The 13,078-nt window shown below is 34.9% G+C and overlaps 2 protein-coding genes across 3 annotated transcripts; both read right to left on the bottom strand.

Moving 5' to 3' along the window:
• Positions 1-1,105: 1,105 nt before the first annotated feature.
• LOC114376564 lies at positions 1,106-3,457 on the bottom strand. Its single transcript, XM_028334739.1, has 3 exons — positions 3,334-3,457; positions 2,545-2,733; positions 1,106-1,466 (listed from the first exon to the last, which is right to left on the bottom strand). The coding sequence occupies exons 2-3, from the start codon at positions 2,724-2,726 to the stop codon at positions 1,280-1,282; spliced, it is 369 nt and encodes a 122-aa protein (XP_028190540.1). The 5' UTR covers positions 2,727-2,733; positions 3,334-3,457; the 3' UTR covers positions 1,106-1,279.
• Positions 3,458-4,504: 1,047 nt separating this feature from the next.
• LOC114376563 (serine/threonine protein phosphatase 2A 55 kDa regulatory subunit B beta isoform-like) lies at positions 4,505-12,870 on the bottom strand. Of its 2 annotated transcripts, none has more exons than XM_028334738.1 (14): positions 12,467-12,870; positions 11,596-11,699; positions 11,388-11,486; positions 11,183-11,302; positions 10,088-10,291; positions 8,752-8,843; positions 8,370-8,488; positions 7,190-7,313; positions 6,810-6,933; positions 5,903-5,971; positions 5,714-5,805; positions 5,550-5,627; positions 5,394-5,464; positions 4,505-5,288 (listed from the first exon to the last, which is right to left on the bottom strand). In XM_028334738.1, exons 1-14 carry the CDS (start codon positions 12,576-12,578, stop codon positions 5,152-5,154), a joined length of 1,545 nt encoding a protein of 514 aa, XP_028190539.1. In that variant the 5' UTR covers positions 12,579-12,870; the 3' UTR covers positions 4,505-5,151. The 2 variants fall into 2 exon arrangements, with proteins under 2 accessions (XP_028190539.1, XP_028190538.1); XM_028334737.1 differs by having other exon boundaries at positions 10,085-10,291; positions 12,467-12,869.
• Positions 12,871-13,078: the final 208 nt, after the last annotated feature.

Genomic DNA, 13,078 nt, shown 5'->3' with positions numbered 1-13,078 from the left:
ATGAGACACATATAATAATAATATGCATCAAAAGAAATCTGACTCAACGCAACTTGACTGGTTGCCATCCACCCGTGAGTCACATGACTAGTGCTTGAATTTACACGCATCCTGTTAGTAAATGACCTTCCTACTTCAACTAAGATGAAAATAATCTTACTTCTTTCTTCTTCTTTTTTTAACCAAAAAAGGAATATATGTTTTGCAAAAATGTAAAAGATGTGATGTGATATATGCCAAAGAAAAATAAATAAACTCACAATATTTGGATTGACACAAGAGTTTGTCCATTATTTTTATGCTGGAAATTGGTTGTTCCCCTGGCCATGCAGCTAAAGACATGCAGCTATGTTAGCCGCTAAACCCAAAATATTGCTAACCATATTGCATATAGACATATGTGTGTTTGGGAACCAGTTTGCAATATTATTGCATGGAAATTCCCACTTTTCAACGTACAAAAATAAAAAAAGTAAGAATTTGTAACTTTTTCATTCAACCCAAACATTTAGAGTTTCTCAAGTGCAAATCAAACACACTATATATAGGTTAAGGTTTCTATCAGTCACATGAAACCACACATATTTGATATTTCACATGTATATATGATCATACACGTGTGACTGAGATTGTGTGTTCGAGATTAAAACTCGTGCATAGTAAAAATTGTTTCGTAGATGGAATATAATATAAGATCTCAATATCCATTGATACTGACCTACGGAGCACATATTCTTTTTAACTTAAAGAAGGGAAGCAACTATTTAGAACGAGAATACGGTTCTTCCCAAGATTCTTCGTTAGGGTACTAGTGCATTACCGCAACCACATAGTACACATTCCTTAGTCCATTTAGCTAACACGGAAAGTGAAGATACTCCCAAATACGCCTTAATGAACACGAAACCAAAAGAACATCAACATTCTAATGTGTAACGAGCTCAGCTCAGTAATCAGTATGGTTAATTCCAATTGAATTGTAAAATCATCTTTACCTTGAAGCTTCTTCAAATATTCTATGATCAGTACACACATACCCGACAAGCAAAGGAGTTTGCTTATAATTTAAATAATTAAGCATTGAAGCAACATGAATCTCCACCAATTTTCACAAATTATTATGCTCGCCATATTGACTGGACTTGTCATTTTCATACATAAAAATATCAGAATCAAAACATAATGTGTAAAACTGGACCAAAGGCCTTATGTTCCAAACTATACCAATTTCAATCATAAAAAGCTAATAGTTGTATGGTCTAAAATAGAGCAGTTCCACTTAAACATAGTAGCCCGTGAATGTAAATCCCCTGCCTACAATCTCACCTCCCCAAAACCATGCAAAACACTCCAGTCCAAACAACGCAGCAAAACCAACTTTCTCCATGTTTAGGTCCTGCCTGTTCTTCACAAGGTTCTTTGCATGATCTAATTCCTTCCAGAATGAATTGTAACGATGAGGAATACTGCAGAAAGTAAGCAACAAGTTCAATACCTGAAAGAACATACTACTACCAGCTGTGATTGTTGTTCAATCCCACCTAGAACACGCCCCAAAAATTTAAAATTGGTGTGTGGATTTTTCATATTGAGTAAATTGTATGGGTCCAATGTTGGACAAAATGGCGAAACACCAAAAACACATTACAACTGATGTTTGCACTTTGGCAAGTTAAGCAAGGCAAGAGTAAAAAAATATGTTTGTGAAGGATTTATAATAGCTAATTACACAAGCAATTGCCATTTCAAAGCAGAGTGCAGTAGTGATATTTGACAATTCTAAAATTTGAAAAAACAATTATGTCAAGCCTAAAGGTGAATTGCAGACGCATCTTAGTTTTGATTAATATATAGATTGCCATAGATGCATCTATGACTACCATTGTAGCAAATTCAAGTTCATCTATTAAAGGATTGTGAAATGGCTTATAAGCTTCATAACTTTTATTACATTATGAAAATTGGTCGGATGATTCATAGTTTTTTAAAGTCCATGTTTTCATATCGTCCACTAGAACTTTTACACTGGCATCCATTGTTTATAATGCATAATCTTTGGTTCATGGTAATAGTTATGGATCTCAACAAGTTTTTGCTTATTTACGCCTCAGAAATCAACATGATACATGTATAATCCAACTTCCGGAAAGGTAGCTCCTGTTGGCTTTACATTGTTCGAGAAATTCTGTTTGTCAAAAACATGCACAGCATGCTGCTAATGGATTAACTTTAGAGAAAATGAATGTGATTTCATTTGATTAATATTTAGTGAGGGAAATAAAATTATCAAATTGAAGGTTACTTCCCATTTTTATTCATATTTCTGAAAAGTGAGAACAGTTGGATTTAGATGAAACATTTTTATCTAAGTAAGCAAATAGAATATAAATTTAGGTGACTCAAGGTGACCAATTCTAAAATGAGACAAAATTGCAATGTTCACAACAAAATGAAATAGAAGACATACAGCTCTAATTGTTCTTTGTATACAGAGCAGTAAAGAGAATTTTTGAAAGTGAAGAAATAAGGACTAAAAGAGCGAACCTGGCGAGGCGAGTATAAAACAACTGTTTGGCCAATGATTGACACTTCTCAATGGTGGGTGGATCCTGGATATAGTGTTTATTCTGATCCAACAATAGCCTGTAGTATGAAGCTCCATGGTTTTTCGCTGCTTGTGATGCTTGGTTCACCTTTGATTGTAACTGGGGAATCTTTGATGCCATGGATTTCCTACACAAAGTATCAAGGTGTTGGCAAAGGTGGAACATATATTGAAATCTCATAATTAAATCCTCATAAAATATTCAATTGTGAAGAACATAAAAGAAAATAAATTCAGTATACTCTTCAAGCAGTTAGGAGGAGGATATATACAACTATACCATAAAAGTTACCATGTGCAAAGCCAACAAATTTAAATCTAGATTTTAAATTAGATCATTCATAGTCAAGCGTACAGATTTGATTTGATTTTTGTTTAAAAAAAAAAAACTGAATTAAACAGGATTGTCTATAGTTATAAAGACAAACACGAGTTATGTATCCTTGAAACATCGTAGGAATAAGTAGCCATGTTGCACCCACCTACATCGTAGAAATCCAAGGTTGTGAAATTGGAAAACATGAACCACTCATAATTTCACAATGGTTAAAGACACAATGACCTATGTGTGGTGTGTAACGTAAAATTACAAAGACATTTATCGATCTTCATGTAAACACAAAGGTAGAATTTTTAGATAAAACCAGCGAATCACGGGAGGCGCTGACAGAAAGAATGAAAACAAACAACATTGCTAGCATTGGAACATTGGATTTGGTTTTGAGTACCAGAAAGGGTAGTTAGTTGAGAATTGATATGAAGAAAAAGCAGAATCGAGCCTCCACTCTGCGCTGGAATTGGATTACCGTTTCCACCCGCTGTGTCGCCTTGTACTCCTCTACACTTTAATTGCTTCACTCTGCTACTTCTAAATGTGCTTGCTTACGTGTTATACAGAAAAATAGAAACAAATGTTCTTATATTTTAATATTAATAGTAATACATAGATATGAAACCAGACTTTTTTGGATTCGGAAATATGAAACGAGACTAATCACTTAAATGTAATAACAACCAGGTAAGGTCTTCCACAGTGAAAATTCCAAGCTTGAGTTTTTGACATTATAAGGAATTTAATTTTCATGCACTGTTAGTGTAATATCAATCAATAAGAAATTATTTTAAGAAAACTGCTATTTGTTACAAAATGATATTTGCACAAACTATACGAATATACATGTGTGCATTGTTTTAAGAGAAACAAGGTGTGCTGAATTGGTTTTGATGGAAAACATGGCAGAGTAAAAGATAAAAAATTGACCAATCACAACCACCTTCTCTATTCATGCAATTAATTTTCTTGCAATTTAGCGTTTTCCTTATTTTTAATATAACTTTTTAAGTAATTATTATAAAAATTAATCAAATTACGATTTAATTAGATGACATTGTAAAAAAAATTATATTATGCATTTAATTAAATTCTATGTAAAGTTAGTCTAGAGTCATTATTTACTTCTACTCAGATGAATATGAATAAAAATGACCAAATAATTGTTTTTTTTATAGAGTTTTAAAACAGAATTTGACTTTCAAATCGTTTAAAAGTATTGTGATGTCATTTCTGGATGACAATTAGAACAACGACATCAATAACAACGACAACGGCATTCATTTTTTCAAACATGCCTTAGACTTTCATTGTCAATATTTGCCACACTCCATAAAGTTTAACTTATAAAGTATTTTAATTCAATTTTATAATATAGTTTTACTTTATCAATTTACACATCTCTCACACGTCTTGCATTCGTAGAACTAAATCCCCCTTTGATGCATACATTCCACACATGCATATTAAACACTCAGATTCGAACGTGAATGTTATTTAAACTTCAAATGCATACTAACGAGAACCAGCAAAAAATGGGGGCTTACCCTCCAGGCTTAATCGTTCCAGAGATAATGCTGTTTATCCTACATTGCAGACTAAAAATTATTATCTCTTAACAAAAAATTAACAGGTACTACAGCAAAATTAGACTTTGAAACATGTCAAATTAAATTCCAACACAAAATTAATCAATAAAAAAATGATGCACTGCAGGTTTCAACTGCTCCATCCCACAGATATATCTGAGCAAAAAAAAGAGAGAGAAAAACTACATTTTTTAATCTGAATCCTAGTGGCAGATATTGAACATCCTTTAGTATCTGTTGTAGGAGAGCTACAATCACATTTTCTTCTTCACTTGCAAGCCAAACACAATTTGAAACATTGATTGCACCTTCTCTTTCAGAAGAAGATACAGAAATAGAGGGAAAGAATATTAGGATTGAAAGGAGAAGAGGAAAAAAAAAAAAGGAGAGAGATGCTGCCTTTCCAGTAACAAAATAAGGTCTCCTGCCTATCCAGTAATTTGAAAACAGCCACTTCTGGATCCTTTCTCTAAAAGCTCTCTGAAGGGCACTTGTAGTGTGAGAGTTAATAGTGTATATGTAGCCTCTCCAACCCAGTGTAGTTGGTAAGATGGGAAAAGAAGCAGCCTTCTCCACAGCAATATGATATGACCATGCAGATACATGTTGTCTTCAATCATCTCTCTTTACGCATAGTACATGTACAAGCTATTTGCAGCAGCACAAGCAATTGAATTCTCACTTGGATGCCATGCTAAGTGCAGCAACTTTGTTGTGAAATCAAAAGAATTCCCATTAGCATCCACTCCAGGGGTTTCTGCTCCTGTTCAAGAATATCAAATATTGAGACTCTTGACAATATTATAGTAACAAACCAAAAAATATTTATGGAATCATCAAACAAGGGAAAATGAAAAAGAAAACTGACCCCGTCTTACAACACGTGTTATACTATTTCCCAGTGATCTCGAAGGCCTTGAAGGGGTTGGAACTAGCCGTCTGAGGGAATGCAAAAGTTAATCTAAATGCTACTGCAATGCCTAACTAAAGGCTATACTTGATGTCAGAGCTACCATAAAATTACCTCATTGGATTTTTACTGGCTTCTAGAGTTGTAGCCTCAGCACTTCCAGGAGCACAACCAAACACACGAAATAGATTGCTGTCAAAAAGTGAAACAAAATCGTAAGATGCAGGATAAACAATTCCAACGACAACTGAACCACGGATTAAGTTTGTATCAGAGACCTGTAAGAACCAGTTGCTAAGCGCAATCCATCACCACTTAGACAACATTCGAACTTATCAAAGATTGAGTCATTTTCATATAAATCGCAAAGCTGGCATGTTCAAACATAAAATATAACCAGTTATAACTCGACAAAGCAGTAGAATGAAATTCATAATTCATCACTTATCTAAACACAGGAATCTAACCTTGGGTCTTAAATACTCATGAACCTGGAAAGTTGCAACGGGGCCTGAATCCATATTAATGTCCCACAACTGACAAAACAAGTCATTAGTGAAATGAGATGAAGCTTTAAGAATTTATAACATACAAGAAGAAATCCCCCAAACAAAGTCAGAAATGAAAGGTGTCGGTATGTTTATCTACACGACATTTGAATTCGAAAGGAAAAGAGACCTAAATCAATAATTAGTATTCCATATAAACTAGAATTAAAGGTTCATATCCATCTCAATTTCCCACCCATTTGAATTGTTTTTTCCCTGCCCATTTCCCCCACCCATATGAATGAATTTTTCCTGCCCATTTACATGGTCTTTTCTGTCCATTTTGTGTCATCATTCACACGAAGTTTCTGTTTTGATGACGACTCTGTATGCATATGAAATGTAGGTAGTTGAATTGGGGTTATATGCAGTATTTAGTCAATGTTATTTATGAAGAATTTTTTGTGAATTGGGGTTATATGCAGTATTTAGTCAACGTTATTTATGAAGAATTTTTTGTGAATATTATTTCTTCGAGTGTTCAGTTTATTTGTATGATAGATTAATTTTTGTACGTGGATTTGGTGCAAATTTTAACTAAAGAAATAAGTTGAGATTAATTTTTTGTCAAAATCATGCTAAAAAAAGCTTCCTAAATAGTGTTTCTTTAAATATTTATTTCAGGCATATTTAATAAATTGCTTGCTAATTGAAAAATATTAATAGTTAAAAAATACATTTCCAAAATATTCACCCTTTTTAGCACAAATTAACTATTGAGATGCTGTTTTAAAAAATAAAAGTTAAGGGTCCTAATTCCAAGAGTCCAAAATATTGTGAAAGCTTTAACAGAAAGCATAGATTTTGAAATTAGAAAATTTCAAACCTTTAAAGTCATGTAATCACGACTAAGTATGTATCTACCATCCTTCCCAAATTTTATGTCCGAGATAGAAGCAATAATCTCCGTGAAAAATGATCTGGACCCTGGAGCTTCCTGTTCCTCAAATCTGCATCAAATGCCAAGGGTATTGTTTATTAGAGTCTACCAGGTATTAAAAAAAATACATAAATTCATACATATAACAGGCTTCAGAAAAATTCTGCTTCAAAGTCCAGACCAATAATGAGAAACAGATGAGCTATCCAGAAATTCTGTCAACTGTTTCAACATTTGTTAAAATCTGAAGACTGAAAGCCTTATGGGAGGAATGGGATACTTATTCGTCAGGAACGAATAAGATAACCACAAAAGAATGTACTTACAGTTTGGCATGAGAATCACATAATGCTGATTGCCGCAAGTCAACAAGACGGATTGAACCCTTTGAACTGCTATATGCCAATGTATTACAATGTGTAGGGTGAAATTCTGCTGATGTTATAACCTCTGCAATAATAATATTTAGGGTCAAGATTCAACCAATACTTTTAAAATGGAACTGAGTGGGCAAAACAAAAAAGGAAGCAGATTATTCTTCCTTCACTTTGCCCTAAAACCCATGAAAGCCCAAATACTATGTTCACTGCACCAAAACAGCCATCAATACAACCTTAAAACCCCAGTCTATCACTTGCCTCTCACTATGAAACACCCTACCAACCTTCAACCCCACCTGTTTTAACCCTTGATTCATCCTACAAAACCAGAATTCTGATATGTTAAATTCTAATGCTTACACTATCCTACATCAAACAAATTGAGACTGGAAAGATTTACACAGGCAAATGGTGCTCAAGGGATGAATTGGCCTGAGTTTGACTTCGGCAATTTTTTTTATCATGTTTCCCAACCCTAGAGCTCCTCAAGATTGAGTCTAGGTTAGGCTGGACCAGCCACAATGGCCAAAAAGCTTATTAGACAATACGTAATCTGAACAGCAAGCCTAGAGAGAAAAAAGGAGATTGGACTGGTTGCATAAAATTGTGTCTCATGAAAGTTACACACTGCTCAACAACAAACCACTCTATGAAAGGAAAATATATTATCAAAGGATAAAAATTATAGCACTACAAACATGGTTTGATACACCATATAATATTTATCTATCTTGTCAACGGTTGAAGGCTAAATAATTAAATTTAAAAGACAATTTGCGATACTTTCAACCACCATAAAGTGACAATTGTTTTCTGACACTGAAAAATTTAGAATGGTTATTGTGAAACATTTAAGATGAACCCAGGTCCAACCCAACTTGAATGGCTTAAGCCTGGTAGAGAAATTTGAGCCCAGAACTGGCCCAATTTTTAAGATGAGCCAACATGCTAGGTTGGATTAATGAACAGGGTGGGTAAGGCCATGGCCCATGAGCACCCACTGTCAGTCAACTAAAACTTATACATTGCAATTATTTCTTAAACCATATAAATTAATTAATTTTAGTGTTTTACCAAGTTACCAATAATGTTAACAATAAAGGATAATTTTTTTTATCAAGCTTACCTGTCAGATCCTCCATATTTGCAGGCTTTACATCAACAATATTAAAACTTTGATTGCTAATTTCCAGGTTCCAAAGATTTATTCGCAGATCATCGGCTGATATGAAAGTTTCGCCATCGCTGGAAGATATGAGCAACATAACACCATCCAAATTTGATCAGTATCTATAAAACCATGAAATTAAAAAAAAAATGTGCACAAAATCATGTAGACATAAAGCAATACCCCAGAAAGAAAATAACTAGCCATCCTTTTTAGAAACATCACAATAAGAGAAATAAAAATAATATATGCAAGATTGACACTGAATACCCAGAGGGTTCTCAATTCAACCAAAATTTGCTAGACTATGGCAAAGTACAAAATAAGAAAACTAAAATACCTGTTATTTGAAATAGAATTGATGTGATAATCATGAGCATGCGCATACACTCTACGGCATCGGGCAACTAAGCTGGTTTCATGGCTACTTACCTACATATTTTAAAACACAGGTTAGTACTACAAATTCTCAAAAAAGCAATTGTCAAAGTTTGAAAAAGAAAGAACTTCAACCACTTCCAATTCTTTCTTCTCTTCTAGACTACCAACATCAGAGAACATAATAATATAAAAACTAGTTAAAAATAAAAAAATCAAAATAATCAAAACACAAAATTAAACTCCACTATTCTCTGTTCGCTTCTTCCACTACTTCCCTTTTCTTTATGAAGAGGACTATGCAGGACGGCTAAAATTTCTACCCATATGAATATACTGAAATACTCCTATCAAATGCATTTAAGCAAACTCAAACTCGGAGTTATAAGGTTGGTTTGGTGGTTGAAGCCTTAAAGGGAGAAGGGGGGAGGGAGAGGTCATGGGTTTCAATCCCTCCTACTAACATTCTAACAAAACTAACAATTAACATTAGCAGTTAAAAAAAAAAAAAAGCACACTCAAACTCAGCAAGCTATGAGTTTTGGGTCTGTATGATTCTTTGGAGCAACTTTTTTTTAGCTCTCCTTCTCCTTAAAAGGAGAAGCTGGACCAAACACATTTTCTGAAAAGCTCATAAAAATTAAGCAGCTTAACTTTAGTAAAAGAAAAGGGAGAACAGATGGCTTTTTAAAAAGTTAAGTGAAGAAGCTTTTAGGGGGGAAAAAAACTGGCTTCTCTCATTTTCTTTTCTCTGTCCCCGCTCCCCTCTCTCACTCCTAGTTCACTTGTCTGTCTCCCCACTCTCTCTTAGGTCATCTCTTTTAATTTAAAAGATGAAAACTGTCAAACAGCTTCTACTTTACTTTAAAAGCTCTTATGTCAAGCTTTAACTTTAAAGTAGTTTTTAAGCAAAATATAAAGAAAAAAACTGAACCAAACATAGCCTTTAACAAAATTCATTTATTTAAATAGAGAAATTTTAAGTTGTTATACCCTAAATTAGATTGAGAAAACTTCACTAGAATCATGAAATCAACCACTATAAATATGTTTGTTGTACCAAGCATTTTGAGTTCAACATATTTCTGCCAGGCAGTTTTAACTTCAAAGCAACAAGAAACAACATAACTGTATTCAATTTTGAAAAAGAATAAGTAAGCAATGCAGAGCTTTGACCCTTGCATGTTTATCTAATAATTTCTCAATTGTTTATAGTAAAAGTCATATCATAGAATATTTAATCCTTCATGAATAGAAACAGTAAAAGAATTGCAAGTGGAAGGGTTGGATACAACTACCATGGGTAATCTTAGTGATGGTATGCCTCCTGGTGGAAATGAAAAGTCATTGCTTATATAATTGTATCTATCTGGAGATCCTCCATTTGCAAGATATGGCCTAGAACTACTTGAATTGCTTGAACTAGCAATAGATCCATTCCCCATTGATTTTGAAGGGTCAACATTCATCTCAGAAATTTTCTTGACCTTCTTTTCTTGAACCTGTGCAATTCTCAGATGAGGAAAAATACGAATGAATGACCTAGGGGATGATGGATAAATCAGATTATTCATCTGAACACACAAGCTAAACACACAAGTCAACAACAGAAGTCAAGGAATCATATAAGTTTAACACTTAGGCTTAAAGTCAACTCAGAGTACACAAAAAAGAAAAGGTGAACGACACTGTAACAGGACAGAGGTAGACCAAAGCCAAGACCTGTGTGAGATGAAAAGGACTTGGGTGACAACTGAGTTGAGCCATAAATGACACACAGAAAAGAGCAATGAGTTACAGGGCTTGGGCAGAAATATGCAGCAAGCAGTAGGCCAATGGGATGGTGCCAAAACAGAGAAATCTTGTGGGTGCGAAGGTGCTTGAATGAAAGAGTATTCAAACAAGGGTTTTTAAATTCTTTGCTATAAGGAAAAAAAGGGAGAAGCCATGAAATAACCCCCAAAATGAGGTTAATGGGGAACGGAGACACTTTTAAGCCCCTACTCAAAGTTGCAGCCACAAATCACCATGATTTCTCTAACAGTAGAGGGTGAGAGCTGCAAGTAAAAATAGTACTCAACAAGAAGATTTCTGCAGTGGCCAAAGACTGACACCATGACAGACTGATAGTGGCATTATAGCATGCAATTAATAAATACAATTCAAAATATAATTGGTAACTTAGAAGGCAAAACCTTGCCAACAGAATCCAATTAGATAAAAGATATACGGGCTCAAGCATTAATACATCTCTGTAACCAGAAAACTGACAAAACATGTGCAACAAGTGATCAAACTTAGTTCCTCAGAAGTGCAACCTTGTGCACAATTTATCAATGAATTGATAAATGACAGCACTAAAAGCATGCTAAAGGTGATCATTCATTTCATACCTTCCAAAATTTGATTGTTTTATCATTTGTAGAAAGAAGGAAGAGGGCACCATTAGCTATTTGGCACCATCTGATTTTGTTGATTTTCTCTTCAATTTCCAAACTCTTAAGATAGTCAAACTGAAACAATGATCATACATTATAAATATTGACTCTTCTGACCCATAGGATGTTGGTGCAACATTACTGACCAAATGATGATTACCTCTGGTTCGTGACTCTGAAACTCTGTTTTGTAACGGAACTCAGGATGCCTACCAATAGAATAGTCCACCCTCTCCAAATCCCTACTTGATCCACCATGCTGCATGTTTCAGCAAACATACATGTTACAAAATTAAGTGCATAACAAGGAATCTGTTTGTTTGTTTTTTTGACACAAAAACACTTGCATAAGCAAAAATCAGTCTTACATCTTTTGTATCTGTTCTCTCAAAGAGAACCACTCGACCACCCCGATCACCAGTAGCAAGATGATCACCGGACTTGTCAAATTCAATAGCTGAAATTATGTCCACTGTAGAAAGACAATAAGGTCAATAATCAGGAAACTTTCACATTATCCTGAACCAAAATCTAATTCAGATATAAAAGCACCAACCAAATCCCTCTTTCGCAACCATTAGGACACACACTCAGTCAGTCCCAATCTTCCCTCCCCTTGAAAGCACCTAATTCCATATCTAAATAGTTTTCTTCATATAACACTACATATCTGACCAACACTTTTCGATATTTCCATTTTCTTTTCACTTTTGTTTGGAAAGAAAACGAGGTTTCCTGCCTGACACAGACAGAATTGCCATACACACACCCATTCTTAAACTATCAGCTAAACATTTAACTTAAGAGACCCCAACCCAGCAAACACTGCCAAAACCAAATTGTCTTTTTACATTGTCAAAGACACATGTTAAGACCAGACCCCAACAGTCAATCTTGAACGCCACTAACCAAACTACATCACACCAAGATCTAAGCCATCATCCTCAAATAAGTTCACACACATTGATTGACAAACTAAAGCAACCAATCATCAACAGCAGAAGTGGCTGTAGCACAAACAACACCAAAACCAAACAAGACCCACAATCAGACAAGGGTTAAAACACTAACCCAAAAGCCAAAAACAAGCATTACTCGACAAAACAAACAAGGGAGCAACGAAACGCGATCCGAAACGGATCGAATCAAACCCTAATCCCAAACCAGAAATTGGATCCGACAGAGACACGAAAAGCATGGCCTCTTTTCCCACGCACGCATACGAGGTAGGGCAATTACCTTCCTGAACCTCTTCCCCTGCCGTGCGTTCTCCGAAGACCTGCGAAAATTTCCACTCCAGAGGGTGCGGCGGACCCGCCGGAGCTGCCACGACCTCATCGCCACCGTTCATTTGTCACGAAATCAACGGCCACCGAACACGCAACTGAATCGGCCAATCCTATGAGTGCATCAAAGATCGCTTTCTGGGTTTTCACAAGATCATAGGTTCACAAAGACCCGTCTAAAAAAGAAATAAAATTTCTTTTTCTCTTCTCTTTGGGTTCGCAGTTGAACCATTGCAACACATAAAAGACCAAAATTTCTCTCTCTCCTACACCCTTTCTCTTTCTAAGTTATTCTCTCACTACGAGGAGAAAAATGGAATTTTCTGTATTAAAAAATTACTCAGCAAACGGTTCTTTGGAGATGAAAAGGAAAAACAAAAAAACATAATCACACGTACACACTTGTGTTTAGTTCTCTCTCGACAATAGGTTCTGTTTGTTTTTTAACTTACCTAAATAAAACATATAAATTATAATTTTCCTCGTCTGTGATACCCTTATTTGTTGTTACTCAACGAAGTGTTGTACGTAGTTTGATTGGACTGTGATAGTCGAGTAGTGCATA

Source organism: Glycine soja, chromosome 11 (assembly GCF_004193775.1).
Source record: "Glycine soja cultivar W05 chromosome 11, ASM419377v2, whole genome shotgun sequence".
In the NCBI taxonomy this organism is placed as follows: Eukaryota; Viridiplantae; Streptophyta; class Magnoliopsida; order Fabales; family Fabaceae; genus Glycine; species Glycine soja.
Note: the sequence above shows the minus strand (reverse complement) of the source record. Positions and strands in the feature narration are given on the sequence as shown.